This window comes from Pongo abelii, chromosome X (genome assembly GCF_028885655.2).
Source record: "Pongo abelii isolate AG06213 chromosome X, NHGRI_mPonAbe1-v2.0_pri, whole genome shotgun sequence".
In the NCBI taxonomy this organism is placed as follows: Eukaryota; Metazoa; Chordata; class Mammalia; order Primates; family Hominidae; genus Pongo; species Pongo abelii.
The window spans coordinates 73663889-73678352 of NC_072008.2; the positions used below are offsets into that span (position 1 = coordinate 73663889).

General features: G+C 56.4%; 1 protein-coding gene across 1 annotated transcript; it reads left to right on the top strand.

The window, feature by feature from the left end:
* Positions 1–771: 771 nt before the first annotated feature.
* On the top strand, positions 772–13847 carry EFNB1 (ephrin B1). The gene is made up of 5 exons (XM_024240994.3): positions 772–1725; positions 10355–10632; positions 11402–11494; positions 11698–11826; positions 11982–13847. Exons 1-5 carry the CDS (start codon positions 1598–1600, stop codon positions 12392–12394), a joined length of 1041 nt encoding a protein of 346 aa, XP_024096762.1. The 5' UTR covers positions 772–1597; the 3' UTR covers positions 12395–13847.
* Positions 13848–14464: the final 617 nt, after the last annotated feature.

Consider the following 14464-nt stretch of genomic DNA (forward strand, 5'->3'; position numbering starts at 1 on the left):
CTTTTTCAAATGTCTCGTGCCCTGTGCTTTTTCCTCTTTGCCCTCGAGGTGTCTTTCTTTATCGACGTGCCCTCTCATCCCCGCTTGCCTATCCCGGGACCTTGCCCGCGCCTTCGGACAGGACAAGACTAAATCTTGGCTCCAGAGGTCCCACAAGGCTCCCCCAGAAAGCTGAGATTCCGAAGGCCTGGTCCCCAGGGGCGATGAACACGCCTTCTCTCCCCACCACGCCCCACCTTGCTCCCCGCCCCACCTCCAGCCCCAATCAAGTACTGGACCCTCACCAGTGTCCCCCTCCCACAGCTCTCACTTTTATGTTCCCGATTCCGGGTCCAAGTGCAAGCAGACAGTGCATTTTGAGGGCGAGAGGAGGAAAGCCCACCAAAGCCTTACGTGGGACTGGACGAGGAGCAGACAGGCTGTCCTTGACACGGAGGTGGACACAGAGCAGGACTTCAGGGGTCCTGTGTGTAAAAAGAGAATGGAAGTACTTTCCTGGAGTACTTGGGACAGGGTCAGTGGGCTGGGGTGTTGACCAGACGCGTGGGGAGAAGAGCAGGCCGGCAGCTCTTGAGAGTGCCAACTTCCCACGGGTTGAGCGCTCTGGGAACAGGACTGAGCGGGACCCAGCCCTAACCGCACGAGCCGCACACTCAGATTGGTGCCATCGGGCGCGCGGCGTCCTTAAGAGCTCCCTGAAACCCCGCCCCCTTCCTGCTCTGGGGGAGTGGTATGGGGCAAGGACCCCGCCACTGAGCTTGCTATTGGCTAAGAGAGCAGGGTTGGCCTTGCGTTCGCCTGAGCAAGGGAGTAGACAGCACAGCGGCAGCGGAGGGAGTCTATGCGAGTTGGACAGCAGTGGGAGGTGTGTGAGGCTCGCACTGGCGGCAGACCCTCGGGCTCGATCGCCCGGGAGCCAGGACTCGGCGACGCGAGGCTGCCGGGCTACCCGGCGGAGGCTTCGGGGGCGCAAACTAATGGGACTGGCTCGCTCGGCAGCATCTCCCCGCTCTTCTAAGTACACTGAGCAGGGCCCGCGCTGAAGTAGAAGCTGTCCGGGGGCGCGTAGCCCGGAGTCCCAGTGTGGCCCGGAGGAACGGAGCCCGTGCCAGGGCGGCCCAGTCGGGAGCCCGGGGACCGAGCTTGTGTTGTGGGGAAACCCCCACTTCTTCCAAGGGACAGCGATCCCGGGACGGTCGAGGCGTCGGGGCGGTCACCGAGACCTCTGCGGGAAGACCCCGTCGGGGAGAGGGCGCGCAGCCCCGAACCGTCTCGGGGAGTCGAGCGGAATCGGGCGGGATCACCCGGGGGCGCAGAGCCCCCGTCGCGCCTCGTGCGGCAGCGGAGAGCCCAGGAGAACGAGCCCTCGGGGGCCGAAGCCCATGCCCGGTTTGGGGGCGGCTGCCCAGTGAGTCTTCCTGGCCGGCCGGGCGGAGAAGAGCGACACCGAAGCCGGCGGGAGGGGAGCACTTCAAGGCCGGCGGCTGCGGAGGATGGGCGCCTGAGCGGCTCCGAGCGCAGCGCGGCAGAGGAAGGCGAGGCGAGCTTTGCTAAGGAGGCGCCAAGGGATCCCGAAGTGCAGTCTGCCCCCGGGAAGATGGCTCGGCCTGGGCAGCGTTGGCTCGGCAAGTGGCTTGTGGCGATGGTCGTGTGGGCGCTGTGCCGGCTCGCCACACCGCTGGCCAAGAACCTGGAGCCCGTATCCTGGAGCTCCCTCAACCCCAAGTGAGTAACTTATCTCCTCTGGACGCTGGGGTGGAAGGCACTCCTTCAGGGTGAGGCCGCACGCCCCTGAGTGCATGTAGGGAGGTCTTCGGAGGAGGAGCGGCGCCTCATTTTGTCTCCGGCTTTTTCGAGTGTTTTCCTGTGGGCGGGCGGGTGGAGCAGGGTGCGGCGGGGTGGGGTAGGGGCACTTGGCTGGGTTGTGACCCCCTGGGCTTCCCAGCCCTTGCCTCTGCACGTCCTGGATCAAGTCGAGGTGGTCGCACAGGCGGAGCTGTGGAGTCCGGGCGCCCGAGAGCGCACCGGAGAGCTGAGTGGAGACGAGAACGCAGCTCCCTCTGGGGCCCCTGGGAACGTGGTGATTTTCGCCGAGAGCTGCTCCAGGAGCGAGCTTGACTCGGGCGAGGGACGAGGCCAGAACACGGGTTCCTCGTTTGCTTAGCTGTGGAGGGAACACAGAGCGGGACCCGGCGCTTGGAGTGGGTGGCAGCGCCAACATCCGCACTCGGGCTTCTCCCATTTTCATTTCTCTTTCTTCCCTGTTTGCCTCCCTGGCTTTTTGCTTTGCTGTCTCTTTTTGCCCCCCGCCCCTCCTTTCTCCCTGCCGGAGCGGTAGAAAGGCGGGCGCTGCTCCCAGGCTCACAAAGGCAGCGGGTGGAGAGGGGCGGAGTGGGAGAGTGGTCGCTGGGTAGTGGGGGTTCGAACTAGTGCCCGTCAGGGGTCCAATGGAGCCGGTAACAGAGCTTCAAGGGCCCGCCAGGGCGGAGAGTGGCGGCCGAGCTGTTGAGGGAGGTGGGTGGAGAAGGAGCGATTCCTGCCCAGGCAGGTCCCCTTGGCCCCTGAGTCTGTCCCCCAGATTGGGGAGCTGTGCTTAGTTTTCCCCAAGGGGTTGGGGCGGGGGGTGGGCAGCTATATAAAGAACATCCTTTCTTTTCTTTCTTCTCCTTCCCGTGCACAACTACTCCACCACCACCACACACACAACCCCTCCAAACAACACGCACACCTTTCAGGGCGGTGGCTCAGTGGTTTCTGGGCTTTTAGTGGGAAGTCGCTGGGGCTGTTGTAGTGACCTCTGGACCTTCTCTTTTGGCATCCAGGACTCAGGTTGGAACCCAGGGTCAAAATTGCCCTTCCTCTCAGTTTTCTGGAGGTCCCAGCAATGTGCGAACAACCCTACTTAGCAGGAAACTGGGGAGCTTTGACCTGCTCCATCCGTGATCGCTGATTCCTGTATCTCAAATTTCTTCCTGTCCACTCTTGCTGCCCCCCGCCGCCTCCCCCACCAACCCCGCCCCGCCCCGGGTAACTTCCCAGGCTCCTGCTTACCTTGGCCACTTGGGTCCCAGGGACGTTTGATCTCTCAGCCCTGGAGTGGGAGAAGGCAGCTTTAGTTTTCTTCTCCTCGATTAAGGTAGAGTCCTATTACTGGTTGGTGGGATGGCTAAACCAGGGTTGGGGTGGAGGGCTCTCCCTGGGTACAAGGAAAGGGATTGGCAAGAATTTCTTTCCTACCCAGAAGCCAAACGGGGTACAACTCTCTCCTAATAGCAGGGGCTCAAAATGCTCTGGGAGCTCTGGGCTGCTTGAGCCCAGGGGGGAAGGTTGTGAAGTGCTCAGTTTCCCCGGTAAGGGTGGAGGCTGGAAATGTTCTCTCTTGAGCCAGGAGAGTTGAAATCCGCCTGGGGTAGCCCATCATAGGGGCTCATGGGAGTGACCTAATTGCTCTCTCGGGTCTCTAACCAGAGATAACATGCAGCTCCACAGCTGGAAAGGAGCCCTCCTGCAGAGTTGGGGGTGCTGGAAGAAACACGATCTGTCTGTGCTTCCCCCTTTTTGTGCTCAGAGCCTTTAGTGCTCTGGACTGGTTTACAGGTTTTGGGGGGTGGTATCCTCTCTGACCCCCCTCCCCATCTACCTCAAGCTGAGGGCAGGCATTGTGGGGTGGGGATGGGGGGTGGCTGAAGACTCTCTAGAACCTAGAACCTGTCCGAATTCCATTCTGTAATTGGGTAGATCCTGGGAAGGGTCAGAGACTGATACTGGCGCACCCCCCTTCCTTCCAGGCTCAGGGATCTGGAATGCAGCCACTCTCTGCATGTGTTGGCTGGGGTGGTGAGGGCAAATGGACAGGAAGGAGGCACTGCCCTCAGCTCTCCTCGAGCTTTGGGGGCTGCTTCTGCCACCGCGCCCAACCCTCAGGCTGCCACAGCCTTTCAAATAAACAGTCCCTCTCTGTCTCCCTCCCTCTCTGCCTCCTGCCCGAGTTCTCCTCTCAGGCCCGTGTCAGTTCGCCCTCTCATACCCTCCTCAAGCAGCGCTCACCTTCCCTCTCCAGCTAGGCTCGCCTGCTCTGCCTAGCTCTCACACTCCCTCTCACTCTTAGTCACTCTCTGCCTCTTTTTCTCAAGTCCTTTTGTTTCTCGCACATGCCCGTGCTCTCCCTCTCAGGCTCATTTTCTCTCTTCCCTCCCCTCTTCCTCTCCTGGCTTTTGGTCTCTCTCCTCAGCCCTGTCAGAAGCTGGCAACCCCCCTCCTAAAAAAGAAAATCTCCCAGTGCCTATAAACCCTGCTTAATTGCTTCCTCCTTGGGGAAAAAAAAAATCAAAATAAAGAAGTGGTGGGGCTGGGGGTCCGCTTCCAGGTTCCAAGGTGCGTGCGGCCCGGCCCCAGCCCTGACTGAGAGGGGAAGCTGGAATGGCTGGCCCAAGACTCCCAAGCCTCTTTCCCAAATTGGTGCTGGGGCCTTCTGGGGTGCTAGTCCCTGAGTGGCAGGAGCTTCTGCCTCCTTGGCCCCTCCTATCGGATTTGCCCCATGAGCACAAGGTGGGGGGATGGGTTTGGTCCTGCTAGAGTTTTTTTTAGGAACCTCTGTGTGTGCGTGTGTGTGTGTGTATCTGAGTTGGGGGGCTGTTATCTAAATGGTCCTAGGCGACCCCTCCCGCAGCCTTTTCCCCTGGGAGCTTGGGGCAGCCGGCAGGCCTCACACTTGAGTCCTCAGCCAAGTCCAGCTGCTGCAGTTCAGTCTCTCAGTCCCGTCCTGACCCCTTCCTGCCCCGCACTCAGATTCCCCCACCTCCAGGGAGTCAGAATGTGCCTGAGATCACATTACAAACGTTCGCTACAAGGGGGTGGGGGTGGGGGGTTCAGCTTGGCATCCAGGACCCTTGACTCCAGCATGGGTGGGGGCAGCTGCAGACCCCAACCCATGCTTGCCTGCTCCAAGCCAAAGTGTTGGCCCCAGCCCCACACAGCTGTTCTAGCTCACAGTCCTGGGGAGGCCAACTCAGGGGGCCCTTTTCCGGGGTGGTTAGGGACCTGACCTCTTCTACTCTGTGGCTGATTGGCCACAGGTGGGGGCCTGAGAGTGATGGGAATCCAGCAGCTCCTAAAGTCCCCTGTTCCCCTGCCTCCCCTCTCCCACATAGGGCAGCCAGGCAAGGGCAAGAAGGACCTGTGAGGCTGGGGTGGGGACTGAATCGAGGGTTCCCTTTCTTCCCTTGGGCTGTCTCTTGTCTCATCCGCTCAGGTGAATGGGGATGCGTGGGCCCTGGATACTATGGTGCATCACTGTTTTCTGGAGTTAGGGACTAAAGGACAGAGAGTGGGCCAGCCAGGAGGCTGCTAGTTGCCATGGGAACACCAGGTTTGGGGGAGAGTCCACTCTGTGACTATTAGAGGAGCTGAGATATGGGGGTGCTCACCACCCACATCCTGGGTTCCTTACCCCACAGACCATAGCAGCCCCTCTTGGGCGTATTTCGCGATCATTGTTTTGGGTCAGGGTACTAGCAGCCAGGAATGTAGTAAGCTCCTTCAGCTTTTTACTTCTAAATAATGCTGTGTTTGGCATGCTAACTAATAGGCAGGCGGCACCTTGCTACTTACAATGCATTCTCATATATGATCTCATCCAATGCTCCCAACAACCCTGGGAAGTAGGTATTGGCCCCATTTTCCAGATAAGAAGGCATATGCCCGGACAAGGGAAGTGACTTGTCTAAGGCCAGTCAATGACTTGCCTATGGGGGCAGAGCTGTGTTGTCTGCCATTCATTCCTGCTGCCTTGAAATGTAGGACAGACAGGAATTCAAGGTGGGGTTTGGGAAGAGGCCCTGGCTCCCTGCCCCTGAGTTCCCCTCTTACCTCGCAGGTGTGCAAGCATCTGTCCCTGTGACTCAGGCCCTGTCTGTGTGGGGTGAGCAGTGCTCAAACTTCCTCATTTGACTTTTCTAGGCCTACCTCCCAGGACTGACTGCTTGGGTGACCTGAACTAAAGGCAGCCAACTCACTGCCTGGCACACTCTCTGCGGAGCTCTGAGTGGCACCTTTGGTTCCTCTCTGAGCTAAGAATCTCTCTTCTCAGGGACCCCACAGAAAGCAGACATCGACATCGAGGAGGGGGGTATTAAATTCATAATGGACACGAGCTTTAGCCAGGAAGGGCATAGTTCAGTGTAGATGGGGAGGGTGACTTCCTCCAGGACTCTCCTGGCTTCCCTGCCTCTGACAGAGTTGTGTGTGCCAGGACCCAGCTGCTGTTCCTGCCCACCCACGCCTGGGCGGGCACTGCTGGGACACGCCAGGCCTGCTCCTGCCAGCCTCGGGGGCTGGGTGGAGCTGGGGGAGTTAAAGAGGAGCCTTTAATTTGGGGGCTCCCACCCTAGCTGGGATGAGAACAGACTTGAGCTCTGGCTTGGGGTCTGTCCTCCATTGGTCTTGCCACCCTGGGAGGTGCAAGTGCAGTGGTGGTGGGGTCACTGAATTGAGGTTGAGGCTAGAGTCTTCTGCCAGACTTGGACTTGCATGGCCTAGAACCAGGCTTCCCCTTTGGCCATTCTCTGACCACAAGTTGCTAGAGCCTGAGAGCAGGGTGACAAGGAAAGAAGTATAGACCTGGTGGGATGTGGGTAGCTTTCTGGGCAAGACCCTCCTAGCTGCAAGCTCTCCCTGCCCCCTGTAAATTGTATTCACATGGGTGGAGAAGGGCTTATCCGGAGAAAACAAGGAGGGGCTGTTGGTTAGTTGGTTTCTGGCCAGTCCAGGGCCTTGGAGGCTACTGTCCCCAGCCCCTTCAGGCTTTTCATATCCCAGGATTCTTTGTGGCAGTGATGGCATGGTGGTGCTTCTAAGCTAGGTAGAAAGGCTGAAGATAGAACTTGGGCTAGGGTAGAGGGGAAGAGCTGGAATAGCTTAGGCCGCCTCCCCCAAGTCCTTTTACTTCCTGGGGTGGCGCCCTGGGGTCCCAGGGCTTTCTGAGGCTGGAGAGGGAAGGCCTCAGGGGTTACCATGGCGACCTGCTTCAGGCTTCCTGCTGAGCCATGTCAATCCCTTTATTTTTCAGAAAAGGGCTTTGTCTGGGGGTGGCCCCAGGCAGAAAAGCTTGGCTTGGTCTTAGGGTTGGGGGAAGTAAGGTGGGGGATAAAGAGTTTCACTTGGGGACATCTCTTCTTCCTCTTCCCTTACTCCTACTCCTAATCTGGTAAGAAGGGAGAACTGTAGGGTCCCCCTTTAAAGTATGACTAGTGTTCTACCTAGCTTTGGCCTTCACTCTCACTGGCTATACACCCATCCCTTATGGCCCCTTACCACTCTCTTGAGCTTCTGACAGGTCAAGACGAGGTTTGCCCAGTGGTAGGGAAGATGCTAAGAAGGTTACCAGTATGGGGGATCAGGGTCAGGGAAGACGGGTCTCATCGGCCTCCGCTCCCTTCTGTACTTTAGGGGAAGGTGAGTTTCCCTCTGCCAGCTGCCATGCAAATGAACTAATGAATATTTATGAAGTCTGTTCACTGAGGTTGAAGAGACTCTGAGGGGTTTTGGGGGCAATAGTTCTCCCTTCTCCCCCCCTCCTCCATCATGTAGACATCTGTTTCCTCAATGCCTCTGGCTTCAAGGTAGAACCCCAATTAGCTAGAAGCCCTGTTCCAATTCCAGGGCTCTGGAACCTGGGTGGCAATGGGAGACTGCACTTGGGGTAGACAGGACTCCCTGGTGAGTAAGCCAGAACCAAGTGGTTAGAAAGCTGAGCTGGCCTGTCTCCCTTTCCGTGCCCTCTATGTAGCTGCATATATATGTGTTGTGAAGATGTTGTACAATGATTCAGGCAATGTTTTAGGCCCTCTTAGACCCATCGGTTTACTGTCCTGGGTAGGTTTAGACCCCTCTTTTCAATGGGAACGTTCATCTGATCATTCATTCCCTCACATGAAGGGCCTGGACTCTAAGGTTCCTGCTGGCTCTAAGATGTGAGCAGTTGTCTAATCCTGCCATCTAGATGGAACCGTTGTGAGCACTGGAAAGGGAAAAAATGCCTGGAGAATTCTAGAGGCTTTGGGGAAACTTGTTGGCTTTGTATGGTGCATGGGACAGGGGTATTCCATCTGAAATGTTTATCCAGGCTTCCATCCCATGCCTACTTCCTTTCTGGACCCTCTATAGTTAGGTACCAGTGGGGAGGCCATCTCATTCTGGCTTTTACCCTCCTGCACATCAAGATGGCAGCTCCCAATTTGGTGGAGCCTCACTCGACATGGAGGAAAGGCGGCTTTTCTTCGTCCACTTCATCCATGTGGTCAGTTTCCCTCTTTGCCTACTTGGGTATCATTTCCCTCCCTCAGATGAGGACACAGGTTTGGCATTGCAAAGGCATTTGCCCAGAGTTCCCAGTAGGCCGGTATTGCTTGTAGTCCCTTTGGTGTAATGGGCCCTCAGGAAATGGAACCACTCTTTTCTCAGATGATTGTGGTAGCCTGTGAACTGGTGCATGACACTGTCAGCTTCATTCTCTTTAAGCACTGCCTGAAGCCTTCCATTGTCCTTCCTGCTCTGAGAGCCTCTCTCCAATGGGATGAAACCCACCCTGCTTGCTGTGACCCTTGAGGCCTTTCAGTCTGGCCCCAGGTGAACTTTTCCACCTCTTCTTCTGTTTCTCTCTCCTCACTCCCAGCCAAGCTGGACCAACCACTGGCCTGGGCTTTGTGTCGTAGCCACTGCTGTCTACTGTCTCAGTGTGTTGACTTCTTATTCCTCACCCAGGACCCACTTTCATCCTGCCTTTCCTGTGGATACATCTCTGACTATCCTGGTCAGATGAGCTGTCTCTTTCCTCTCCCTGCCTCCAGCCCTTGCTGCTTGAATCATCATCCTCACACATACCTACAGATAGCCTGGTGTTGTCTATCACTCGAGTGTGGGTTATTTACTTTTTTCACCCAAACTGGACAGTAAAGGCCTTGATGACGGAGCCATATCTTCTCTTCCTGTTTCCCCTCCAAAATATGAGAGTGAGCTCATAGGTACTTAGTGTTAGTATTTGACCTCCTGCCTCTTGGGAGACTGCTTCTAAGAGGCAGTCAAACATGTCGAACGCCTATTGTGTGCTAGGTGTTCTCCATGTGCTGCCTCGTCTCCCCGCCACAATATTGGAAGGTAGGGGCTCTTGCCACCCCCACTTTGCAAGAGAAGAAACTGAAGCTCAGAACAGGCAGCTCATCCAAAGTCACAGAGTTAGTAAGGGCCTAGCTTTGGAATCTGATTCTAAAGTCTGTGTTCTTTCTCCTACATGAGGTTCTGCCTTGCTCTCAGCACCAGCCCATCCAGGCTCAGAAATGGCCAACGGAGCACCATTTTCTTTCTGTGTGCTTAGGCAAGGACAGAGTCCTATGGATGGGTGGTCCTGGGCAGCTGACCCTCCCTGCTGTCCCCCAGTGCCTGGCCTTCTGGATTAGAATATGAACCTGGCTCAAAAGGCATTTGTCCATCTCCTCTCAGGAGCTGGAGTAGGAACAACATAGAGGTGACAGGTTAGGATACAGATGAGGCCCTATCTTCTATGATCTGTTGTCTCTTGTTGAGCCCCTTCTCCTCTCCTCTGTTCTTTTTAAGAATGAGATGAATCAAGTTTAGGAATTCAGGCTCTTGCATTTTGAGGGTGGGATGAATTGCCAGTAGGACAATAGGCAGTGGGAGTGAGCAGAGCTGCACCTGGCCAGAGACTGTGGCCATCATCCCTTTGCTCCAGGCGATGCCTGTTCCTATCTTTCCATCATGCCCAAGATTAGTAAGGATGGGGGAGAAGACATGGGTCCCAGACAGATTGAGCTCCCCCAGCCTTTGGCTGGGAGCTGCGGGGGGTGGTGACTAAGACATGTGTGGGCTTGCTGTGTGTGTGTATGTGTGTGTGTGTGTGTGTGCGCGCACGCATGTGTGTATGGGTATAGGAGAGGTAGTAGCAGCAGTCATGAAGGAATGTTTGTTGGGGGTGGGGGTATATAAGACTGCCACCTCCAGGTAGCATGGGCCTGACACCTTGGTACCTAGCCCATTGGCCACGTCAGCCCCCTGCAGAAATGTCACATTAGGACAAAGGACTTCCCCAGCCAGGCAGTGCTCCACCCTGCCGAGCAGTCAGAGTCTGGCAGCCTTGCCCATGGGCCACCCCTTCCACACCCTCCTGGTAGTGTGGTTCTCTCTCCCCACCCCCAGCCTGAGGATGGAGGAAGGGCAGAAGGCTTGCTCTTGCCGTCTCCACCCAGTAGGCCCAGCCTGGCTCTCGTCTGCTTCCCTGGTTCTGGAATGGCCTGGGGCCACCCCCAACCCTGAGGCTGACCGTCTTCTTCCTTCTGGGCAGGTTCCTGAGTGGGAAGGGCTTGGTGATCTATCCGAAAATTGGAGACAAGCTGGACATCATCTGCCCCCGAGCAGAAGCAGGGCGGCCCTATGAGTACTACAAGCTGTACCTGGTGCGGCCTGAGCAGGCAGCTGCCTGTAGCACAGTGCTCGACCCCAACGTGTTGGTCACCTGCAATAGGCCAGAGCAGGAAATACGCTTTACCATCAAGTTCCAGGAGTTCAGCCCCAACTACATGGGCCTGGAGTTCAAGAAGCACCATGATTACTACATTACCTGTGAGTCCCGCCCATCCCATCCTCTGGCTCTCTCCCTGGGCTTAACTCTTTCCTCTCCTGTAGTAGTGGGAGCTTCTAAGTGGTGCAATGCTATTGCACGTAGTTAAGGCCCTGCTGGATCTGATCCCCTTTGAAGACTGGCATGTTCTCCTCCTAGCCTGGCCTTGGAATTCTGGCCCCAACATTTACCAAGCTCACCTTGGCTCCAGGGGTTGGGCAGGAGAGGTCTCCAATTCGTGTTGCTTCTCTCTTATTTTCTTTGCCCACCTAAGTTCTAATATTAGGAATGGTAGCATTTGCCAGGCCCTTTGGGATCAGCCAGCTATTCAGCCTTTTTCTTCAGGGGAAACCAAGGCCCCAAAAGGTGAAGGGACTTCTTGCCTTAGATCACACAGTGAGTTAGAGTTAGGGTCAGGACTCCAACCCAGTTCTCCTGATTCCTACTCCAGCATTCCTTTCAGTCTATGTAGAAGCCCCCATTATGATCCCAGTGAGAAGGCAGACCTTACCGAGGGGCCATGGCCTGCTCGTGACAGAGGAGCAGTGCCCCTGGGGGTGGGGCTTGTTCTTGGCCTGGGCTGGACTAGGCCACTTTGTTCCTAGTGGGAGGGAAGAAAATGAAAGGGTTCACTGGTAGATGGGAGCTGCTTGCTTCTCCCGACTGCAGTTTCTCTCCCTGTTGGCTGAGGCAGAACGGGAGTTTCTGGGTAATGCTAGTAGACCTTTCTCTCCTCCTGACTTCTCTGACTTCTCTGGCCTCTTCCTGCAGCAACATCCAATGGAAGCCTAGAGGGGCTGGAAAACCGGGAGGGGGGTGTGTGCCGCACACGCACCATGAAGATCGTCATGAAGGTTGGGCAAGGTGAGTGCCTAGTCTGAGGGTCCCCTCACCCCACCCTGTTTGACCTTTGGAACAGATGTTCCTGGCTTGGTGCATGTGTATTAGGAGTGGGGGAGCAGGCGTAGGGTTACAGTATCCAGGCCATTCTTGGCCCACCCTTGATAACTGAGGGCACCTATGCTGGCCGGGTCCCTCCCTCTCACCTGTTCTGTCTCCATTCTTAGATCCCAATGCTGTGACGCCTGAGCAGCTGACTACCAGCAGGCCCAGCAAGGAGGCAGACAACACTGTCAAGACAGCCACACAGGCCCCTGGTAGTCGGGGCTCCCTGGGTGACTCTGATGGCAAGCATGGTAAGTGTATATGTGTTCCCCAGAGGTCAGGAGCCATTGCTCTGTCACCTTGTTAGGCCCTGTCCCTGAAGAAATGCAAGCTGGGCCTGGCCTGAAATCTGCTGTGTGTCCCTGGGACCCCTGGCTGACTGTTCCTCCCCCTTTCCCTTCCTCAGAGACTGTGAACCAGGAAGAGAAGAGTGGCCCAGGTGCAAGTGGGGGCAGCAGCGGGGACCCTGATGGCTTTTTCAACTCCAAGGTGGCATTGTTCGCGGCTGTCGGTGCCGGTTGCGTCATCTTCCTGCTCATCATCATCTTCCTGACGGTCCTACTACTGAAGCTACGCAAGCGGCACCGCAAGCACACACAGCAGCGAGCGGCTGCCCTCTCACTCAGTACCCTGGCCAGTCCCAAGGGGGGCAGTGGCACAGCGGGCACCGAGCCCAGCGACATCATCATTCCCTTACGGACTACAGAGAACAACTACTGCCCCCATTATGAGAAGGTGAGTGGGGACTACGGGCACCCTGTCTACATCGTCCAAGAGATGCCGCCCCAGAGCCCGGCGAACATCTACTACAAGGTCTGAGTGCCCGGCACGGCCTCAGGCCCCCGAGGGACAGTCGGTCTGGACCGGACCTCTCCTTTCGCCCCCACACCCCCTCCCCTTGCCAGCTGTGCCCACCTTTGTATTTAGTTTTGTAGTTTCTTGGCTTTTATAATCCCCCTTTTTCCCTGCCCCCTGGGCTTTGGAGGGGGGTGCTTGTGCCCCTAACCCCCATGCTCTTGTGCCTTCCCCCTCTGGCCAGGCCTCTGGGCTTCGTGGGGGCGCCCCTTCTTGGAGGGCAGGGCTGGATGCTGATGGACAGCAGGCAGGGAGACAGTCCCCTGGCCCTGCCCCTCCCTCGCCCCCCTTGCCACCTTCCCAGGACTGCTTGTCCGCTATCATCACTGTTTTTAATGCTTTTGTGTTCATTTTTTAGCTGTCAACTCATTTTCATCTGTTTTTTGAAGAAAAATGGAAAAATGTAAAAGGCAGCCCCCCCCCCCCGCCCCGGCTTTGTGAGCCTGGCCTGAGCCAGTATAAGAGGGCCTGGGGCACGATGTGGTCAGCCAGGAAGCATAGGATGCCATTTCTTTTGTAGACTCCTTGGTATTTCTGGTGGGGTAAGGGGCAGGCCAGGGCTGTTCACGCCCATGAGGGAAGAGGAAAGTGCCACTGGGCGAGGTGTCCCACCCTCCCCTCCTGACCCTCCTACGAGGCTTATCCTGCCAATGGGGTAGTCACTGCCACCATTCCACAAAAAAAAAAAAAAAAAAAAAAAAAAAAAAAAAAATCCCTTCCTTGTGGGATTCTTGGGCATCTCCTGCCTCCCTCACTCTCACGGTAATTAATGTCTTAATTGGCTGTTGCCTGGGGAACAGGAGAGCTGCTGCAGGCAGATGACCTCATGGGGGGTGGAGGGAGGTGAGGTGCCCAGGTGGCTATTTGCCCTGCAGAGCTGGGAGTTTCCCCCCCACCCCCCGCCCTGTTCTCTCCTTACCTTTGGCATCCTTTGGCCTGGTGGGGAAACAGAGGCCCAGGGTGGAGACCTAAGCGGGTATAAGACCAGGTGACCTGCTCCTTTTCTGGGCCCTAGCACAGGTGGGTAACCCCCACCCAACCCAGCTCCTGCTGCTGTCCCAGTCTTGGGCTGGGGCCTGGAAAGAGGAAGAGGCTGCCTGGGGCTGGGCCAGCCCGCTGTGCACTTTGACCCCAGTTCCTTGCCAGCACGGCTGCTAACAGACTGCCACTTGAGTGCGCCTTGCAGGCACTCCCAGAGCAGCCATGGAAGGAGCTGGGCCTCACACCATCCACCTCCACACTGCCTCCTGGCCAGCTGCCCACCCCAGTGCCAGGTGGGAGAGGGAGCAGAACAGCCAGCCCCTTCCAGGTGGCAGTCGGAAGGGTTTTTGTTTTTGTTTCTGTTGCCATTTGTGTAAATACTAGTCTTTTTGGAAAAAAATAATGTAAAGATGTTTTGTATAAACTCTGAATTATTTTCTTGTTGCTTTTTTCTTAGAAAAAAATGAGAACTAAAAAAAAAAAAATTAACCACATGGAGAAATGGGTGTAAAATGGTGTCGTGATGTTGGGAAATACAGAATGAGAGTTGTGTGCATGTGTGTGTGGTGGGGCTGTGTGCGTGTGTGCGCTTTCCTGTGCCCAAACCACTGGTGACTGGGGCAGGTACGGGAAGAGGATGGCTATCCTAGTGGAGCAAGATGTTTTAATGCCCTATGCCCCTCCTGCCACTCCCCTCACCCCAGGTTTTTCTCCTCTCTTGTTCTGCTGTCATGGAGCCTGAGACCATTTTCCCTGTTCATCCTGTCACCTCTGTGGCATAGGCCACGGGCATCTGCCCAGTCTGGCACAGGCCTAGTTAGAGAGGGTTAATGGAGGAGGAGATGTTCCCATGGGGACCTGGGTGTGTCCACAAGTACTGCCACCACCTAGCTGGGGCTAGATCTGGGACCTGCTGGCGGGCCTAGCCCTGCCCTGCCTCAGGACGCCTGGAGGTGGATAGAAATAACTTCCCAAGATCTGAACTTCAGCTGCAGCCTACTGGGTATTGGGCCTGCTTCAGGCTGCCCAGTTTACCTCTCAGCCAGAAGAATC

Bases quoted from the DNA above. Each gene is read 5' to 3' on its own strand.
- EFNB1 (XM_024240994.3), top strand. From the start codon at position 1,598: ATGGCTCGGCCTGGGCAGCGTTGGCTCGGCAAGTGGCTTGTGGCGATG. The intron at 10,633-11,401 runs GTGAGTCCCGCC...CTCTTCCTGCAG, and splicing joins CCATGATTACTACATTACCT to CAACATCCAATGGAAGCCTA. The intron at 11,495-11,697 runs GTGAGTGCCTAG...CTCCATTCTTAG, and splicing joins CGTCATGAAGGTTGGGCAAG to ATCCCAATGCTGTGACGCCT.